The following is a 15,471-nucleotide window of genomic DNA, read 5'->3' on the forward strand; positions in this document are numbered from 1 at the left end:
AGCTGCCAGCCTGGATATAATTTCCTGTGATAGGCAAATTTTCCCTAACCTACAGGTTATATTGAGGTATTAATGTAACACAGATTATTCCCACGCTTGCTGGTAAGTTTACTGAAAGACCTTGGCATCAGAAGGCTTGATACCAGTAATGGTGGTCTACTTGTGGCTTTAACTTCATTAGTGACAGCATACTCTAATGCTGAGATCACATAAATGTACCACTTAATAAAGTATAACGTTGCGCACAAATGGTTACCTTACTCCCCAAAGAGCTGCAGTTTGTCATCAGTCCATTACTGAGTTCGTGTACGTTGCCTTGACCACAGCATTACGCCAGGAGGTGTGTCGGGTGCACATGTACCCGTAAGGCGAAAAGCGTTGACTTACTCCCGTTCATTCTGATCATGAACTGAACATGAAAAGTTCTCAAGAGCTGCAGCAATCAAAAATCAAACAAATGGCATTCGCCAGTAATGTGGATATAATCCGAAAGCACTCAAAATGTAAATACTTTACGAAATGTCAACCAGGCCTAATTCAAATGTAACATGGTGTTAACATTTAATGAAATAGCAACACTGTACCTTCATTTCCTTCAAGTTGAATATGATTGAATGAATGAATGATTAAAGCTAACATGCCACACTAGCAATGCTACACCCATAACAAAACAAAATGGAGACCCACGCCTGGGACATCAGGAGAAAAACCCATACGTCTGCCACTCCGTCAGCAACCACTATGCCCTGGTTGTTCAGGAAGAACATCACCTAAGCCCACAGAAACATGCACTCAGACTAACTGGAAGGCTGAAAATTATACAAATCTAACGAGGACGCTATCACTGACAGCCATACAAAAATAGACACCTTGTCCGTTACAAACGAGATCATGGGGTCTCTAGCTTCTGGTCAGTCTTCCAATATATTTTGTAACATATAACACAGCTAGAAGTTAAAAAATTCCAGCCAGGAACAACTTATTGCTTTTGTGTGTAAATTACACAAAAATTTTGTATTTACTACTGTAGTATTTATGTCAACTATAGCAACATGTAAATATACAGGTACATGGTATATACAGGTAACAATGTTAGACTACTATCATGCCTGCATCTATATGGCTTGAAAACCTGGACATTTCTTCTCGCATAAAACACACTACACAGAGACGTATATACTTCAAATGGCTTGTCGATACTCATTATAATAGTTAATTTTCAAACTGATTGTTTATATCTGTGAAGGCTGCAATTTTGAAATACAACACATGTACAATACAGCCAATATGGTTGTACGTTTTGTATCAAACCTGCACACACCGCAGCTGCGACTGTGCCGCAGTCTGCATCTTTACCTGTTTCTTGCTGCATCACAGAGGCTACAGTCAAACTGAACACAGCTTGCAGTGTTCACGCTTCTACTTCACATCATACACTAGTTATACACAGCACACAAAATGGCTTCCAGGGCAGCATGTGAGCAGGAAGGGACTGTCAATGTGAGGGTCATGTGACATGCTACAGCACGGCTGATTGGCTAACCCTGAGAAATAACATCTGGATGCAGTGTTACTGTATATAAAGGTCAGAATGAACCAGGGGAAAGGCTTAAAGGCCACATCAGAGGGAAAAATGTTCACAGGTAAAGGTGGACTTAAGAACTACATGTAAATTAACTATTCCAATTAGTTACACAGGATTTTTACAAATCATATTTTAGGGATAGCTACTAATTGTCTAAGCAGTTTCAATAGTCAGTCAGATTTTCACAGGGTAAAAAATACATACAGTTGATAGTTGCCTTTAAAATTAATTTAAATGAAAAGTTAGAACAAAACATATTTGTGTGATGGTAAACTGACTAAGGAAGAATTCAATTTTCGTCTGAACAAGGCAAATACAGTAGAAAACTGAATGCATAGAAGACCGATCGATGTATACCTGTGTGTGTATCTACAGCAGGTGGTGTTCCCAGAAGCTGCAATAATATGGCAGACGGAAAAGGTAACTAAATGAGGACTGACAATTGCAAATTGCAAAGACTGTTAACAGGTAAATTAATTGTCCAATGGCCATAAATTTAACCTAAACACAGTGACACAAACATATATGCTTTCTCTTTTGCAGTGTTTTGTCTTTTGATAATAACGCAGTGTCTGTTGCGTATAATGAACATTACAGCACTAAACTCCTTTACTGAAAGACTATCTTTAAGAAATTCCAAGCGGCTTAAAATTTTATCAGGTGTACTTGATTGAGCTGTATAGATAGACTACACTATTTTCAAATTGACTAAGTTCAATCAGTGAGTGTTTATGAAATGTGTATATGCATACATGGTTTTTACATGTACCTCATCGTACATGTACCTCATCACACATGTTCATCGTCATACATGTTCGTCATACATGTACCTCATCATACATGTACCTCATCACACATGTTCATCGTCATACATGTACCTCATCATACATGTACCTCATCACACATGTTCATCGTCATACATGTTCGTCATACATGTACCTCATCATACATGTTCATTGTCATACATGTACCTCATCATACATGTTCACCATACATGTACCTCATCATACATGTACCTCATCATATCTGTACCTCATCATACATGTGCCTTATCATACCTGTACCTCATCATACCTGAACCTCATCATACCTGTACCTCATCATACATGTATCCTATCTTACAGGTAGGAGCTGAAATTGTACTCTGGCAGACATATATATATATATATATATATATATAGACTTTTATCAAACCAATTAAATACAGTGAATGTATTTAACACGACGCATTTAAAATTCACATGTAAGTATAACAAGAGATGTGATACAATTAGCACAGAGCTTGTATCGCACTGAAATGTCTATAACTGACTGAATTTAAACACATATGTATCCATGCTTGGTTCCCATACATCTCAGTATTTTCAGCAATTAACTGCACACAGAAACCAGAATTACTCTAAACTGCAGCAAACCGTGCACCGCAACTGCAACTGTGCCGCAGTCTGCACCTTTACCTGTAACTTTTGGTTCACAGAGGCTATAGTCAAATTCAACACAGCCTGCAGTGTTCACAGTTCTAATTCACATCATACACTAGTTTAACACAGCACACAAAATGGCTTCCAGGGCAGCATGTGAGCAGTAAGGGACTGTCAATATGAGGGTCATGTGACACGCTACTGCACTGCTGATTGGCTAGCATTGAAAATAACATCTGGAAGGAAGGGTTGAACTCAGGTCACCAAAAAGGGCAAAGGTCATGAAAGGTCAGACACTGTCTACCAGTTAGGGTAGCTGAATCTTCTCTAGCTGATCTCCAGGACTGTATACAGTATATTATACTGTTAGTTTAAAAATAGACGGCTGCTTCATTATACATGTAGCCTTGATTTAATCGCACCAAATACAGCAAAAATGAGCTGAACTAGCTGCGGCATCTGCGTACAGGAATTTGTGGTATCCATGCTAACTGTTATATTCATTTATTTACTTATTTATTTATTTATTTGATTGATGTTTTATGCGGCACTCAGAAATATTTCACTTACAGGAAAGCAGCCAGCATTATGATGGGAGGAAACAGAGCAGGCTAATTGTTACAATAAAGGTAAATTTTAAAACATCCAGCTTACAGTAATTAATACATAAATGCTCCCCTATACTGATTACAACTTAGTTCATGATTTTTTTTCTGAGCCATGTTTAACATGTGACACACACATATGTCACATTAACTTGTTCATCAGTTTCCACTAATTTAAATGAGGTCCATAAAATTAAAATCTTATAATCTACTTGCCAAGGTTAAACTCCTTAAGCTAGAACATGTGTACTGGCACATGCGCTGTCTCATAAACCTGTATGCAATTTAATAAGTGTTGTTTTCACAACGTACATATTCACATGTTATCCAAGTGTCCTACGCACGGTGTCCTGCGCATGGTGTCCTCTTCACGGTGTCCTGTGCTCATGTGCCATATTATTAACCCCTGGTAAAGTGTAAGTGTAAACGCAGGCATGTACATATAGATTACAGAAATAGCAGATCGCCACGTCCATTTTTACCAAGCAAGAGACCTGTCCGTTCTCCAAATAGTATGAAAACACCTCTGCACTTTTTGTAAACACAGGTATAATCTTCTCCTTTGCTTAATTATTATCATAACTGAGAACGTTAAGCGTAACCGGAGACTTACTAAGTGTATATTTAACACAGACGAGGAGTGTTAAATTGATTTTAAATACTACTGAGTGCTTGTGAACACGACCGCAGCTGCAGAGGTTGTCACCGCTGCGCTTTCGCATGCTATTAAGTTTTAAGTGAGATTGTGTCTTGTATCGCACACTGTCATTGGCCAAAATTTCCCGATTCAACCAATTAAGGAGTTTGGAACAAATTCAACTGACAGAAGTTGAAACCGAGTGGCTATAATCATTTAAAATTGAATTCATCACGGTCCTCGGGGAAAGACTCGGAAGAACCAAACAAACACTTCTTCTTTGTGGATTTTTGTAGACAAGCACTGCGTGAGTCTTTGCACAAATCCATTCCCGGATTCACGTTGAAATTCTAGGCCTGCATATCTACTGCTACTGTAATTCTTTAACCTTTTCGCATGCATGCAATGTGTTTATTCAAGCATATCCTGATGGCATTATTCTGCGTAAATTGATAAAATTATACTTTCTGTGAAGCCATGAAACTGGCCAATCCAACCAATGTAGTTTTGTCTTCAAAATCAAATTATACATAAATTGCACTGAAAGTTACTCGTTCATATACGTAAAGGTTGAGGAATTAGGGAAGATCCAGTCAGTTATATTCATTGATTGATTTATTGATTGATTCAATGGCATATCACACTGTGAGTTTTTCAATTGTAAGACGGCACTGCCAGTCAGGTTTATGGGTGGAGGAAAACTAGCCGAGTGCTCGGAGTTACCTTCCCCAGGTACATGAATCTGACACATCTGACACATCTGGAGTTATTTATTACACTCAAGATTTCAGGGATGTGAATAATCAGTGCATGAGGAAATCTAAAACTTTGTCTTTACTGTAAGTCAGTTTCATTATCAAAGCTTATCTTTAGCATTTCATTTGTTAAGGAATAAATGAAGAGGAACTCTAAAAGGAAGAATATGGCTTTAAGGGAACTAAGACATTTTTATATCCGGTCTCTAAATAAACTCTCTATTTAGGGATACAGAATTGACACTGATTGACTGACAGTGCAGACAGGGTTTCCTGGGTTAAATGTTGCAGCCTTGCTCATGCTTCAATAAACATACCTAAAATTCAGCTTAGGCAACCACAGACTGGACTTGCCTGTCTCTCACACCAACCAATTAGAATTGATCCTCTAGCTCTTTAGCGCCTATCTTCTGTCAATGGTGAGAAATTTTTGAAAATTTCAATGATGAGCATAGTATAAACAGAAGTAATATTGTATTTTGGGCCTGAGCTGTGTAGTCTTGTCTATTGTTTAATCCTACCTTCTGTCTGTGATGACATTATACTCTTCAAACTTGATTGCAGAGAACGCACAAAAATGTGTACAGAACTGTTAACTCTTCCACCTTGTCCCATGTTTGCAAGGTGTTTATTCAAGCAAGGCTGATATATAGCATTAATCTTTTTGTGAAACCCTGAAATTGTAATTTTGTCTTCAAAATCAAATTAAAAGTATGCAAAAACATAAAATGTGCTTAAAGTTGCTCTTTCATATGCAAAAAAGACTGAGGAATTAAGGTATATTTAGGCGCACATTGTGCTCAGGAGACTGCTTAACTCCGAGAGGCGTATTCTGCGAGAGGCGTATTCTGCGAGAGGCGAATTCTGCAAGACGCGTATTCCGATCAATGAGACATAAAAAGTGCACGTCACATGGACGGAGATGGGACAAGGAAAAATTGGACTTGAGCACATAATCCTGGTATGTTATAGCATTTAAGCAACCTGTGGCCTAAAACGGCAACGATTAAAGAAATCAGATAAAATACAAAACAACGGCCTGCTTTCAGAACAATCATTGATGAATACGAAAGGACATACCAACGTGACACAATGTCCGAGTTCAGTGTCCGAATATGTAGCCCAATGGAATGTATACATACTTGCTTTATGTGTACTAAATGTATGTACTAGCCAGAAATATTAGTACAGAGGCAACATGTGAATGGTTTCCCCAAAGCTATGCTCATTTTCCTCTCACCATGATACTGGTTGACGTCTGTTGTATAACTGAAATATTCTTCAGTAAGAGGCAAAAGTCCAGTTAAACAAATACATATAAATAATACTGAGGCATATGTCCTGTTGTATTATTCCCAAATGTGGAACTAATAATTTAACTGACTGCCTGGGTGTAGGCTTGATACTTAGTACATGTATGTACAGTGAATGTGTTTGTTTATTTCAATCCTAATGATGCAAGACATGCTGGTTCAATTCCAGCCTCATGCAGGCAATCCCCTGCACTGCCCTTCCTATATTGCTTTCGGTGCTTTGGTGGTAGCAGCATGCAGCTGACAGAACTCACACAGCCACTTAACTATTAATGGCAAAAAGACATTTGTTTAGAACATTTTGCCTTCCACCAATAGTACAAGTTGTACTGAGCCGTATGCCCGGAGCAGTTTTCCTTTACGCTTTTTTTTTCGCTACATGTTGATTTGGTTGGTGTAATATACTGTACTCAAAAATTTACTTCACTCAAAGGATGTCAATTTGGTTTATGGGTGGACATAACCAAGCTGAGCCGAGGAGAAACTTCTGTACCATTTACTTTCTAGACAAATTTTATTTGGAAATATTAGTTGACTGAATGAACAATCGCTTAGCTCTTCCTTATGCTCAACTCTGTATGGAAATATCACACAAATTGTTAAACACTTCTGTTCTGGAGACAGCCACCAATACTTGCCAAACACAAACACTGATCGATGGGTGGCTTAATCTGGGCTTCTGAATCTTTGTATTCCATGTGACCGGGAAAATTTGCCACTTGCATTGCAAAGGCCAGTTGTTTTCTTCTACATGTAACACTCTGAATCCCACAACCCAGTATTAAGTATTAAATATACTTAACATACATGTAACTGCTGGTATACTGTAGATTCTATAAAAAAAAAAAAACTTTCACTCCTATATGTCTGTTTGACAACATTCAAGCTTATTAAGTGTCTATTTGTGATCTGAAATATTCAGTTTTAAAGAAAGATTTATTTATTTGATTGGTGTTTTATGCTGTTCTCAAGAATATTTCACTTATTCGCCAGCATCCAGGAGGGAGGATTACGGTTGGAGGAAATCTGAAATAATTATTATCATTATTACCAGTACACCAAAAACCACCACAACCTTGTGATCTTGTTGCTCAAGGAGATGAGAATGAGAAAAGAACTAATAACTTTACCTGAATGTCTTCCTTTGCATGGAGTTAAAGACTCAAAGGTCGAAACAATCCAATTTTCCTGATGTCAGCTAAATTAATAATTTCAAAACCAAGGAAGGATATTCTGGAAAAAAGTTACAGCACTACTTGTGAGGCATGTCATAAATTGTTTTCCATATAACCTAATGAATTAAAGATTATATGCTAAGGACCATACATCTAATTCATTGGGCTGAATTGCCAACACATTCACGATCAACTTTTTAAAGCACTGCTGCCAGCGATTTTTAACAAAATTAGACGTGAAGTCATAAAGACCACTACTTAAGAACATTTCGATCTGAATCATTGGATACCTACTGCGTTCAAAATTATTTCCGTTCAAATACAATGCACATACATGTATAAAACATGTTTTGTGGATCTGGGCCAACGCAAGAGGGATCCTAATATTTTCTGGGTGATTTGGGTCATCTGTGTTATACGAACGCTAAGGCTGTTTCACAAACCTTTCTACTTCTACAATTTAGTTTGCAAACTCTTTTATGCTAAGGCTGTTTCACAAACCTTTCTACTTCTACAATTTAGTTTGCAAACTCTTTTGCATACCCTATAGGTCTGTCTTTGCCGCTTTCATTTTGTTTTAAATCACTGAAATAAAAGTGAAAAGTTTTTGGTTTTAGAAAAAATGGCGGGAAATCATCTGTCAAGTGAAAACCTTAAACTTAGCAAAGAAACATGATTTGAAGTCAGATTTTCTTTAACTGCAGTTATTCTTACGATTAACAAGCCTTTAGCACCACGATTTTTTGATTTTATGTGGTACACAAGTGTACTTTTCTCGCAATAGAGCGCAAATACTTCTTACCATAGAGCGCAAATACTTCTCACCACGTTGATCACAATGTAGACGTTGGTTAAAGACAGCAGACGAAATCCAATTTTGACTAACCAGCGTTGAAGACAACAGTACTCGTCAGCCTACATCCAGTAGGGGAACGGAAGTACATCCACCAGGAGAACGGACATCCATTAGGAGGACGTTGTAGTGCGCATGACCACACATATGGCGCGAAATGCAAAGTAGTGGGGTATAGTTACACATTTGTGTTCAGTAAAAAGACGACCGGATTATATCACTGTAGGCCTATATCTCACACCATTAACTTAAATTTTATTTACTACAGTGCTTCTCCAAATTATCGAACTATCGACAACAGATGATGAGTAAGACAAGGTATGTTATAAATTATCGGTATAAATTATCGAACTATCGACGACAGATGATGAATAAGACAAGGTATTCTATATCATAAGGATACAACAGCCCAAGGCCTCTCCAGACCAGTTTTCCCGACATGGGGTTCATAGGCCTTTAGGACTATACAATATACAGATACTTGGTATCGGTGGCAGGACGCTGATTTTCCTCCGGCATCTATATAAAATGTGCCTAATTTACCTTCATCTAGGTATAAAGTACAACATCCACGAGGAGGACAGTGGCTAATTTAACTTCCTGCAGGTGTAAAGTACAACATCCACGAGGAGGACGATGGCTAATTTACCTTCCTCCAGGTAAAAGGTACAACATCCACGAGGAGGACGGTGGCTAATTTACCTTCATATAGGTATAAAGTACAACATCCACAAGGCTACTTTACCTTCCTATAGCTATAAATTACAACATCCACGAGGAGGAAGATTGCTAGTTTAATATCCTATAGGTATCAGATAGAACCCGAGGAGGACGGTGGCTACTTTACCTTACTGCAGGTATCAGGTACAACATCCATGAGGAGGACGGTGGCTACTTTACCTTACTGCAGGTATCAGGTACAACCTCCACAAGGAGGACGGTGGCTACTTTACCTTACTGCAGGTATCAGGAACAACATCCATGAGGAGGACGATGGCTAATTTAACTTCCTGCCGGTATACGGTACAACATCCATGAGGAGTACGGTAGCTAATTTACCTTCCTGCAGGTATAAGGTACAATATCCACGAGGAGGACGGTGGCTACTTTACCTTACTGCAGGTATCAGGTACAACATCCATGAGGAGGACGATGGCTAATTTAACTTCCTGCAGGTATAAGGTACAACATCCATGAGGAGTACGGTAGCTAATTTACCTTCCTGCAGGTATAAGGTACAATATTCACGATGAGGACGGTGGCTAATTTACCTTCCTCTAGGTCAAAGGTACAACATCCACGAGGAGGACGGTGGCTAATTTACCTTCCTATAGGTATAAAGTACAACATCCACGAGGAGGACGGTGGCTAATTTAACTTCCTGCAGGTGTAAAGTACAACATCCACGTGGAGGACGGTGGCTAATTTACCTTCCTCCAGGTAAAAGGTACAACATCCACGAGGAGGACGGTGGCTAATTTACCTTCATATAGGTATAAAGTACAACATCCACAAGGCTACTTTACCTTCCTGTAGCTATAAAGTACAACATCCACGAGGAGGAAGATTGCTAGTTTAACATCCTATAGGTATTAGGTAGAACCTCCACGAGGAGGACGGTGGCTACTTTACCTTACTGCAGGTATCAGGTACAACATCCATGAGGAGGACGGTGGCTAATTTAACTTCCTGCCGGTATAAGGTACAACATCCACGAGGAGGACGGTAGCTAATTTACCTTCCTGCAGGTATCAGGTACTACATCCATGAGGAGGACGGTAGCTAATTTAACTTCCTGCCGGTATAAGGTACAACATCCACGAGGAGGACGGTAGCTAATTTACCTTCCTCCAGGTATAAGGTACAATATCCACGAGGAGGACGGTGGCTAATTTACCTTCCTCCAGGTATAAGGTACAACATCCACGAGGAGGACGGTGGTTAATTTACCTTCCTATAGGTATAAAGTACAACATCCACGAGGAGGACGGTGGCTAATTTAACTTCCTGCAGGTGTAAAGTACAACATCCACGTGGAGGACGATGTCTAATTTACCTTCCTCCAGGTAAAAGGTACAACATCCCCGAGGAGGACGGTGGCTAATTTACCTTCGTATAGGTATAAAGTACAACATCCACAAGGCTACTTTACCTTCCTATAGCTATAAAGTACAACATCCACGAGGAGGAAGATTGCTAGTTTAACAGCCTATAGGTATCAGGTAGAACCTCCACGAGGAGGACGGTGGCTACTTTACCTTACTGCAGGTATCAGGTACAACATCCATGAGGAGGACGGTGGCTAATTTAACTTCCTGCAGGTATCAGGTACAACATCCATGAGGAGGACGGTAGCTAATTTACCTTCCTGCAGGTATAAGGTACAACATCCACGAGGAGGACGGTGGCTAATTTAACTTCCTGCAGGTGTAAAGAACATCAACGAGGAGGACGGTGGCTAATTTACTTCCCTACAGATATAAAGTAATCAACAAGGAGGACGGTGGCCAATTTACCTTCCTATAGGTATAAAATACAACATCCATGAGGAGGACGGTGGCTAATTTACCTTCCCCCAGGTGCCAGGTACAACATCCACGAAGAGGACGGTGGCTAATTTAACTTCCTAGGGGATAAAATACAACATCCCCGAGGAGGACGGTGCCTAATTTACCTTCATATAGTTATAAAGTACAACATCCACGAGGAGGACGGCGGCTAATTTACCTTCCTCCAGATATCAGGAACAACATCCACGAGGAGGACGGTGGCTAATTTACCTTCATATAGTTATAACGTGCAACATCCACGAGGAGGACGGTGGCTAATTTAACTTCCTGCGGGTATAAGATACAACATCCATGAGGAGGACGGTGGCTAAATTACCTTCCTACAGGAATAAGGTACAACATCTACGACGAGGACGGTGGCTGATTTATCTATCTATAACTATACAGTGCAACATCCATGAGGAGGACGGTGGCTAATTTATGTTCCTATAGGTATAAAGTACAACATCCATAAGGAGAACGATGGCTAAATTACCTTCCTACAGGTATGAGGAACAACATCCACGAGGAGGACGGTGGATACTTTACCTTCCTATAGCTATAAAGAACAACATCCACGATGAGGACGGTGGCTAATTTACCTGCCTATAGGTATAAAGTACAACATCCACGAGGAGGACGGTGGCTAATTTACATCCCTATATGTACAAAGTACAACATCTACGAGGAGGACGGTGACTAATTTATGTTCCTGCAGGTGTAAAGTACAACATCCACGAGGAGGACGATGGCTAATTTACCTTCCTCCAGGTAATAGGTACAACATCCTCGAGGAGGACGGTGGCTAATTTACCTTCATATAGGTATAAAGTACAACATCCACAAGGCTACTTTACCTTCCTATAGCTATAAAGTACAACATCCACGAGGAGGAAGATTGCTAGTTTAACAGCCTATAGGTATCAAGTAGAACCTCCACGAGGAGGACGGTGGCTACTTTACCTTACTGCAGGTATCAGGTACAACATCCATGAGGAGGACGGTGGCTAATTTAACTTCCTGCCGGTATAAGGTACAACATCCATGAGGAGGACGGTAGCTAATTTACCTTCCTGCAGGTATCAGGTACAACATCCATGAGGAGGACGGTAGCTAATTTACCTTCCTGCAGGTATAAGGTACAACATCCACGAGGAAGACGGTGGCTAATTTAACTTCCTGCAGGTGTAAAGAACATCAACAAGGAGGACGGTGGCTAATTTACTTCCCTACAGATATAAAGTAATCAACAAGGAGGACGGTGGCTAATTTACCTTCCTATAGGTATAAAATACAACATCCATAAGGAGGACGGTGGCTAATTTACCTTCCCCCAGGTGCCAGGTACAACATCCACGAAGAGGACGGTGGCTAATTTAACTTCCTAGGGGAAAAAATACAACATCCCCGAGGAGGACGGTGCCTAATTTACCTTCATATAGTTATAAAGTACAACATCCACGAGGAGGACGGCGGCTAATTTACCTTCCTGCAGGTATCAGGAACAACATCCACGAGGAGGACGGTGGCTAATTTACCTTCATATAGTTATAAAGTGCAACATCCACGAGGAGGACGGTGGCCAGTTTACCTTCCTGCAGGTGTGAAGTACAACATCCACGAGGAGGACGTTGGCTAGTTTACCTGCCTGCAGGTGTAAAGTACAACATCCGAGAGGGGAACGTTGGCTAATTTACCTTCCTGCCAGTGTAAAGTACTGATTTACCTCCCTGTAGTATAAGGTACAACATCCACGAGGAGGAGGGTGGCTAATTTACCATCCTTTTCCCCCGCAGATGAGTAAAACCCAACATTTACGAGGACAAACCCAGTTTGACTTTCTCTACACGTACATATATGAGAAAGGATTCACAGTACCTTAGAATATAATCCACGAATTATCCAATATGAGAAATCCAGTGACCACCAATCCCGGACAGTTGAATAAAAAAAGTCAGCAACCACATTCTAGTTTAAATATATGTATTTTAAGGAGCCCTGGCGGAGTGCGATAACCAACTACCCATGGAGAGTTTGCAAACAGAAACTCTAATAAAACAAGTTCCCTTCCCTAAAAATGTTACAGTATTGTATTCATCCGGTTTGCAAAAACCTTTACAGAAAGACTATTATAAACTGAAGAACGCATTACTGGAATGTACAGACAAAAGTTGTGCTTCAATACATCAGCATACCAGTTACGATTCAGTACTGCTGATTAAGCGGTGTGCTCTTAATTGTTCACTTATTTTAAGTGTCGTGTGTAACGTTGAATGTTCAGTTTGACAGCATCTTCGCCTTGCTTCTGGTAAAGATATGTGCAGTTTGTTGAATACAAGTAGTGCGACTACATCCCGAACCAAAGCTTCCTTATATCTCCTACTCCTGACTGTCCCTTCGTGCCTTCAAAGAAAAAATGTGAACCGAATGTAATCCTGTCAAAGGTTTCCTATTCATTTGTAAAAGACTGAAATCTGGAAATGTATATAGATTGCTACTAATTAAAAATATATGCCTGCGCACTTTTTAGCAAGTCATGTGCGGAACAAAGTTATGAAATTATAATGATAAATAATTAAACACATATCTAAATGTAAATAACTATTTGGTGACTTCAATATTCTGAGTTACCTTCCTTGTTTTTTATGGCTTTAGTCTTGTCAAATGTTTATACACATTTGAACAGTCTGTGATTATTGATTATCAAGCTGGAAAGCCATTCCGATACTACTCCATGCATAACTGGAGCCATAATAGCCAAATCTAATTATACAAAAAAAATAAAAAATGAAAACAAACAGATAAAATACAAGGTAAATACAAACCCATCCACATCTAAAATCTTCTGAATTCCCTCTGTTCCTGCTAGTTGGACTAGCTTGTGTACAAATCCAAATGTGGTCGGGCGCTTGAAGCAATGTTTCACACAAGAATATAATCACACAGTGAGAGATAAATCAGGATCCATTTCCAATGCACATATACAGACAAGGTATACAAAAGCATATACAGATTGTTTCGCACAATTTAATCACGCCTCATGTAAGCAGCAATGAATCAGTCACTTTCTTCTTCACTCTTGAACCAAATTAAGCTGTGACAACAAACAAACAGAAGATCCCAGTTCTGTACTGTAACAAAAAACCCTTATAGGCATGATTATTTGAAACATGCATGGAGTAGACCAGGATTACTGTTAACCACCCTACCTACATGTACCTATACGCACCTTTTGTCCCTAAGCTTCATTTTGAAGAACCTTTTTTCCACATAGGCTTCGAGATATGTATAACCCTTAAAGAGAAAATCTTATTAAGTACCATACACATACCCAAAGGAAATAACACCCAGAATGACCATAATTTACTCACAAAACATTTACAAAATTCCAAACTCCTGCAGCGTTGTTTTTGGTACGTAAAACATACATAAATATAGTAACAGGGCTTGCCTAATAAGCAAATGTGCTTTCAGCCAGAAGAAGATAAAGATGAAAACTGGATGAAAACAAGAAAAGAAAAACCTTTTTCCATGCAAAGGGTATTTTTTAGTACATATAAATCAAGCTAAGCGAAAAAGTCAATATCAATTTATAAACAATTTATACACCGAAATCACACTTTTACGTACCAAGTCGAGGACATAACCGAAACCAAAGCCGGTTAGAAATTCCCTTCTCGGATTTGTCAAGAAAATCTCCAACTCAGAACTCTCGAGCCTAGATAAACACATAATTATGTACACAGTTGTACGAGGAAGGGGTTAGGAGAAGATATCAATATAACACAGTGAAACACTCTAAAACACTCTTTTTAGATACATTATAATATATCCCGGGCGATGAAGAGTATGACGATCTTTATGAAATCACATGCTACCATCAGGCTTTATGATGTGAAACAATACATTAAACTATATGTCATGTAACAAATTAATTATTTGTACCCAGCAATTATTCCTCAAATAGCAGCGAAATCTTTCGAGTTTTTGTGACATGAATGTACAGGGTGCTGCGCGTCACTATAGAAGAAAAGGGAAATACAGAGATGGTCATATGTTTGAAACTACTGTATGTAGTCAAATACAAGTGTCAATTAAATACACTGTGTCTGTAAATTATAATTGCGCAGTAAAATGTGTAGGTATTCCTAAGCTAATTGTTGTTCACACCATTGACTGTGCGAAACTCCACAATGCGCGTACGCATATGAGGAAATATAGAAAAATATGTAAAAGACAATATAAAATAAATGAAGTGTACAGATTTAAGCTGTACATACCACTTTGAGCCTCTGTGTGTCAACAAGCCCCCCACATACTGGTCTATCACACCAACCTGAAATATCAACATTATGCGGCATATATATACAATCCAAACATTGTGTTTACTTCGGTTAAAAATCCAAAAATTATCAGACATAGTTTAATGGTATTTTTCTACTTGTCGGGTCATGCCAACGGTATGTGTTGCTGCCTCGCTTGGCGCTTAGCATTGAGAGGTTAGAGCAAGGGAACATGACTGTTCGGCCTGGTGTCGGTGGGGTGTGACTTGGTGGGGTGTCACGTTTGGTGTCTTCG

The 15,471-nt window shown here is 39.3% G+C and overlaps 1 protein-coding gene across 7 annotated transcripts in view; it reads right to left on the reverse strand.

The window, feature by feature from the left end:
* Window positions 1-8,359, reverse strand: part of LOC135463290 (MYND-type zinc finger-containing chromatin reader ZMYND8-like) — a 51,490-nt gene extending 43,131 nt beyond the window's left edge. For 4 of the 7 annotated variants that reach the window (XM_064740536.1, XM_064740542.1, XM_064740535.1 and 1 more), the window contains exons 1-2: window positions 8,294-8,348; window positions 7,447-7,549 (exon numbers count right to left, since the gene is read on the reverse strand). In XM_064740536.1, the coding sequence (XP_064596606.1) occupies window positions 7,447-7,466 (20 nt within the window). In that variant the 5' untranslated portion in view covers window positions 7,467-7,549; window positions 8,294-8,348. Of the gene's footprint in view, window positions 1-256; window positions 501-3,042; window positions 3,479-7,446; window positions 7,550-8,293 lie in introns of those variants that run through there. The other 3 variants (XM_064740541.1, XM_064740538.1, XM_064740540.1) reach the window with 3 other exon arrangements.
* Window positions 8,360-15,471: the final 7,112 nt, after the last annotated feature.

The sequence above is a fragment of the Liolophura sinensis genome, chromosome 3, assembly GCF_032854445.1.
Source record: "Liolophura sinensis isolate JHLJ2023 chromosome 3, CUHK_Ljap_v2, whole genome shotgun sequence".
In the NCBI taxonomy this organism is placed as follows: Eukaryota; Metazoa; Mollusca; class Polyplacophora; order Chitonida; family Chitonidae; genus Liolophura; species Liolophura sinensis.